The sequence below is a fragment of the Oryzias latipes genome, chromosome 21, assembly GCF_002234675.1.
Source record: "Oryzias latipes chromosome 21, ASM223467v1".
NCBI lineage: Eukaryota > Metazoa > Chordata > Actinopteri > Beloniformes > Adrianichthyidae > Oryzias > Oryzias latipes.
Window position 1 is genome coordinate 8,667,162 of NC_019879.2, and position 6,580 is coordinate 8,673,741.

The following is a 6,580-nucleotide window of genomic DNA, read 5'->3' on the forward strand; positions in this document are numbered from 1 at the left end:
AGCTTTTTTTCTGCTCCACTCTGGCCCACCTAAAAAAAAACGTGCAAGTGAATCCTGGTGTGGTTTCACAACAGTGTGAATGCAAACATGCTATTCAGCAGATCAAAAGACTAGACTGAACCAAAAAGAGTACCGTTCTTCTTGGACTATAAGTTGCACTATTGGGACAAAAGTGAACAACTCCACCAAGCCCAGGGTAATGCGGTCACACTAAACGCAATTTAAGGGTCAAATTCTCGTCTGCTGCCTCTCTTTTGACACACGTTAAATTCGCTGCGTGATATTTAACCAAAAATGTACATATTATTTAAATGCTCCCATCGCTCGTGAGAGAAGCTACCGTCAAAAGGGTTTCGCCTTTTCGGTACATGGAAGTATTAGTCCGAGGGAGAAAATAATAAAAATAAGAATAAAACTAGAGGATCTTTTAATTATTGTGTCAATACAAATAAGGCAAAGGACATGATGTTCAGGAGGAGAATGATCAGATTCTCCATGTTGGTTTTGGACTCCACCTGCAGATTACATCATCAACACGTCAGGGGCTAAAGTTCCTGATTTTCCTTAAGTTGTTGCACTACCCAAAACGTGCTGCGACCAGACCGCCGCCCTGCAGCTGACGCTAAAATTGGGGTGCAGGACCTCTGTTGGCACCTGTACATTCACCTAACATTGAAACTGGCCACCCCGATGCACAAATTGTGTTGAGGGGTGAATGCAGCATAAAATTTGCAGACCGATAATTCATTTAGTGCCTTAAAAATAAGCAGCTCTTTACTAAACCACATTAGGCTATGAGAAATGTTCTACTGTTTGTATAGTTTATAGTCAGATAATTTTTTTCTATTATAGTTGCATAGGGCCACCCATTCTCAAAGATTAGTTTTTGCTCTTTGGTTAGTTTATCAGCTTTCCCACTGTAGTGAACCACACCCAAATCTACTTGCAAGTGCACTAAGACTTGTTTTTTGATGGACCAGAGTTAGCTACCGGTTTTTGGTTAAACCATAGTTAAACTTGGCGTTGCACACCCCCAACAACAGGTTAGATGACAAAGCCCGGTCCATTAAGCGTCTCTGCCGTTCACGGAGCTTCAGTACACAGAACTCCAACAGCCATACAGCCTTACGTAGTCCGCTATTATATATTCATGAGTGGAAAAAACCCGCCGAACCGACCCTAAAACCGCCCAAATCATGCATACCCGCCCAAAGCCATTTTTACCCGCAACTTTAGAACCAAAACTGCCCCAATCTGGCAAAAACACTGCTGCTAGCTTCGCTTGTAGAAAAAAACACGCTCCCTCCACAGCTAACTGTGACGGTACTTTCTGTTAGGTAGTTAGTCGCTCAGCCCAGTGAAAATGTCAGAATAAAAGCATTTCAATCAAAGCTTTACTTCCGTTGTGAGTTGTGTTGTGAGTTATTGTGTTGTGAGTTAATGTGTTGTGAGTTATTGTGTTGTGAGTTATTGAGTTGTGAGTTAATGTGTTGTGTTGTGAGTTTATGTGTTGTGAGTTACTGTGTTGTGAGTTAATGTGATGTGTTGTGAGTTAATGTGTTGTGTGGTAGCTTAATGTGTTGTGTTGTGAGTTAATGTGTTGTGTGGTAGCTTAATTGTTGTGTTGTGAGTTAATGTGTTGTGAGGTAAGTTAATCTGTTGTGAGATAAGTTATTGTGTTGTGAATTAATGTGTTGTGTGGTAAGTTAATGTGTTGTGAGTTAATGTGTTGTGCTGTGACCCTTTTGGGCCACCGTACTCTTCTGACATCTGACACTTAGAACATTTCTAACAAACAAACCTTGAAAAAAACGTGTTTGTGAAGACCCAACTTGTACAAAATTGTGTGCAACCTTGTTGTGCGCACGTAAAAAACCAGACCCTCCTCAGGCTGTGGCTTTTAGCAGCATTGATACTATCGTCTCTAAGAGACAACAGACATTCCAAAAGACAACACAGAAGTAGGACTGGCGTGGTTACCTAACAGGTTCCCGCCTTCCTCCAACATTCTTGCTGAGCAAGTGTTGGAGCATTCATTTATATGCCTGCATCTAGAACAACTTGTGCCCGTATGCCTTTTAAGGCAGTTCATGGATTTTTGCTTACGTTGCCTGTCTTCCGGCTTGCTTCGTCATTTTGACGTAATGTAAATCAGTGCGGAAGACAAAGTTTACTGCAAAAAATCTCACTTTGCTTCTTATTTTGTTCATTATAGTTGATTTTGTTTCTTTCAAATGGTGGTTCTGTAATAAAATGAGCACAATTTAAAAGAAAACTCTGGAAGTTCAACAAGAGGTCTCACGGTGTTTTCATGTAACACCAGACACAAGGCAGAAACATGTTTTTGACATTTCTTCTTTACCAGAAGTATTTACAAAAGATCAACTTACTTTCTGAGCACGTCTACCAGTAAACATACTGTAATGGTAGCAATAGGGCTATTTCTGTTGCACGGGGCATGTGGGAATCCGTGTTTACCCCCAGTGAGAAGTTGGGGATGCTATGTTTACCACCATCTGAGCTGAAAACCAGCTGGTGCAACTATCTTGAGTTGGGAAGTAATAGAACAATCCTGTAAGTACTATGTACAGTAGTTTTCCTAGAAATATCTATCAAAATTATTTTGTCAGAACGAAAAATACGTTTTAAAAAAAATTTCTGTAAATTTACGGGGGCAGTGATTTAGAGCTTTACATTATTTATGGTTGTATTTATATATTTATTTATTTGACATGTGTAAATGTGGCCTGAATTTTAGTAAACTCCTTCTAAGCATCCCTAAAATGATCAGATAAAGAAGAAAAACCTAAATATAAGATTTTGTGAATCCTAAGAGCACACTTATACTAAAAGCCTATATTTAAAGTCCCACTCCCATCATTTTTAAATCTATTTTACAAGCATTCCCAGTGGGTTTTTTAAATTATGATTATGCTGTTTTTAGTCAAAATCGAAAAGCCTGTGTTATTCTCTAGGACATAGTTTCTGAATCCATGTTCGCTTCCCATCACCCATCTGTTAAAATGCACACCCTCAACCTAACATTAGCGGTGCAACAAAAATGGCAAGCAATATCGAAAGTTTTGAGCCTGATGCCAGCTCAGACGCGGAAAACAAAGACCTAAATGGATTTATTTATCTACGAGTGGATGGATCAGTATGGAGTGGAGCAGGGAGCTTGTGGCCCACCCAGTGTATTTTTAACGTAACAAATACGATCTTTTTCCAATGGCAATATTGTGACAGTATTTAGATTGGAATACTGAAAAAGGTACAACTTCGTCACACAAAATGAAAAAAACTCTAAAGTTTGAATCTAATACTTCCATTTTCCACCCACAAAGTGCAGCTTTTTCCACCTGTTTTTAGATTGTGAACCTTTTTCAACTCCAAAAAGCCAGTAATTCAGCCAGGTGGTGCCTGTTTTCTGCAGGCAATCACTGGAATCATTAAGGAACATTTTTCTGGAAGGATCTAATTAAAACTCAGTAAGAACTGAACTGTTCTTTACCACCCAAAAACACGTCAAACTTAGTACACGTGTTGCGTTGCCTCTTTGCATGCTGCCAAAATTCATCTCGCATTGGTTCCGGTTGTCTAGCCCCGCCTCCGATACCAAAGCCGCGACGTGATTGGCTGCGAGGAGGGCAAGAGCCATGGGCCGATGGGTCTGCTGATGAATATTCATGCAGCCGGGGCCCGCGTGCGTGCTTCAGCAGTTTATCATCGGGACAGAATGTTTGATTAGCTGATGTAAGGAGAAAAAAAAGCAGCTCTTGCTTTCACCGCAGCAGAAGCCTCACAGTCAGGCAGCAGGACGGCGGGGAAATTTGAAGCGGAACCGTCAGTTGGATCGTTTTCAGTCGAGCCTTTGAAGTTTCCAGACGTTTCTAGGAATCTGGCCTGTACTCCACCTGTCAAGTCGAAGCCACTCCCCCTTTTTTTGTTGTTCACGTAACCTGTCTGGCTGCGGGTTACCTCGGGTCACAGGCGTCGGGTTGCTCTCACAAGAACTGGTCCTACAGGTTTAACCGGAACGACGCTGCTTGCAGTATAAAGGTCTGAAGCTGAAGATATCCGCTCAGAAACTACCGAGACCAAACTCAAGACCACAACAAGAAGAAGAACCAACTCCAGACTCGCTAACATGATGATGATGATGATGCAGCTGCAGGAAACCACCAACCAGAAGAACTCCCTCTTCAACGCCATGAACCGCTTCATCGGCGCCGTCAACAACATGGACCAGACCATCATGGTGCCCAGCCTCCTGCGGGACGTCCCGCTGGACGTGGAGCGGGACATGAGCTCCGTCAAGACGGACATGGACGAGGGGGACATGTACAGCTACTACCAGCTGCTCAAGTCCATCCGCAGGGACATCGAGTGGGGCGTGCGGTGCGCCGACGAGCGCCGCAAGGAGAGCATGACCATCAGCCGCACGCACTCCTCTGCGTCCGTCTCGTCCTCCGGCTCGTCCTACTGCTCCGAGGAGGAAGACGACGAGGAGGAGGCGGATCTGGAGAAGCAGTTCCAGTACCACCTGACCGGGCTGCAAGGGGTGCTGTCCAAGCTGACGCAGCAGGCGGACGTTCTCACCAAGCGCTACAAGAAGGAGCTTGGCATCGGAGGCCAGTGAACGCACGCACGCACGCACGCACGGACGCTCCTCTTCATTACTCTGGCTGAACTGACTTTGTCTGGACGGGCCCAACTTCTGCTGCTCTCATCAAAACTGCAGCCAAAATATCAGACAGGAACAAAGCTGCTTTGTTCTTCTGTGCCAACCTTCATGGTGTTGCTCCAAACTTGACTGTAGATGTGTTGAACCTGAAACAAAATCTCCTTTTTTTGCACTGTAATGTGTTTTACACATCATACTTTCAGGCTAAACGCAGATGAAACATATTTAAGTTATTATTTAATGTATTTATTACCTCAAAAATGTTGGCCTTCAAACGTTATTTCAAAGCTGGTCGAACCACCCCAGCGTTGGGGACACCAACCCATGACTCGGCATCTTCTCAGATGATGACGATGTTGGTGTGTTTGGCTCTTTTCACTCTGATGTGTTTGTGCTTTATTGCTTAATGGCTCTTTGTTAGGAAGGAGGCGGATGCTGACTGTAGCTGCCCATGATCTCCTCATGTCCTACATGCTCCATGAACTGGAAACGACCGATAATTCTTCTGCATCAAGAATAATGAGGGTTTCTATGAGATGCTGTGCTCTGTAATGTTGTCATTATGCCTTTGAATAGATCCATCTGTCAAAAAAAAGTTGCTATTTTTTATGTGCACCTTATGCTGTTGTTGTTTTTTTTTTTTACTGATAAATGTTTCTACAATAAAACTGTTATTTTTTACAACTGAAGTCTCTATTTGATTTCTTTAGTGAGCTGAAACAGATCCTTCAATTGCCTGCTTTTCTCCCCCTTATGCATTCAAAACTGTGTTTAATTTCATTCACAAGTCATGAAATAACAGTGAAATACAGAATTTAGACACAAAAGAGGGTCTCTGCTTGGAAAAAGCTGGATCAGACTGAACGGGAACAGTGCAGAGGCAGGAAGTACCTCCTAAAGAGGAACATGACGGTCAAATAAAAGCTGGATGACAGCTGCAGTCACAGTGCAGACAAGTATTTGCAACGTGAAATATTTCCTGCAGACCTTGACAGTTGTCTTCAGCAAATCCCCACAGAATTTAAAGCCTTTAAGAAAGATAAATTCAGATAAAGAAAGTTATGTTTTTTCCTTCACCTGCAGCAATCCCTGTATAAATTTTACAAGGATTCCTAACTAAACGCAGGCTAAATTATAGCCGTTATTCAGATACCAGACTGTTTGATTTAATACCTTTTTGGAAACACTAAAACTTCAAGAAACAATATAATTTAAATTTAAACAGGCTGGGAAGTTTTATCTCCTGACCACTTTGACTTTATTTAGTCAGTTTTTTTACGTAAAATTGAAAGGTAATATTAATTACGGAACTTTTGGAAATTGGAAAACTAAAACTTAAATTTTCACTGATCGTCTTTTGATCAATTGTAAAAGCGTTTTAATTATGACTATTGCATAATTTAGCCAAAATCCCAAAAGCCTGTGTTGTTTTAGAAACTTTCTGACTTGGATGCCACGGGTTCTAGAATTTAACAGAAGGGCCAGACTAGGAGCTGATGCGGGGAGAGTTTTGGCAATCCTTATAAGAGACAGAAAAAAACAAGGAATCTAGACTAAAATATACTTTAATTTGGATTAAAAATGAATATATATGTTTTAAACAGAACATTTTTCAGTTTGTATTTCCTAACTGTGACTTTTGTTCTCATTTTAGTGGAAAATAAAACACTAAGGATTAATATTATAAATAATTCCAGTTTGGCAGACCACATTAAATAGACTAACGGACTGCATATGGCCCCTGGGCAGTAGTTTGCCCACTCCTGTTTTAGGACTTAGTTTCTGCAGAGCCACAGTGGTTCATTAGAAATTCACCTCAGAGTTGTGGGTGGGACTGTTGGCACACAGCAATCCAATCCCCCCATCCAGGCCCCCATAACCGAGAGCTCTCTGTTT

At 41.8% G+C, this 6,580-nt stretch overlaps 1 protein-coding gene across 1 annotated transcript; it reads left to right on the top strand.

The window, feature by feature from the left end:
* Positions 1 to 3,661: 3,661 nt before the first annotated feature.
* mid1ip1 (MID1 interacting protein 1) lies at positions 3,662 to 5,368 on the top strand. Its single transcript, XM_004081464.3, has one exon. The coding sequence runs from the start codon at positions 4,148 to 4,150 to the stop codon at positions 4,637 to 4,639; it is 492 nt and encodes a 163-aa protein (XP_004081512.1). The 5' UTR covers positions 3,662 to 4,147; the 3' UTR covers positions 4,640 to 5,368.
* Positions 5,369 to 6,580: the final 1,212 nt, after the last annotated feature.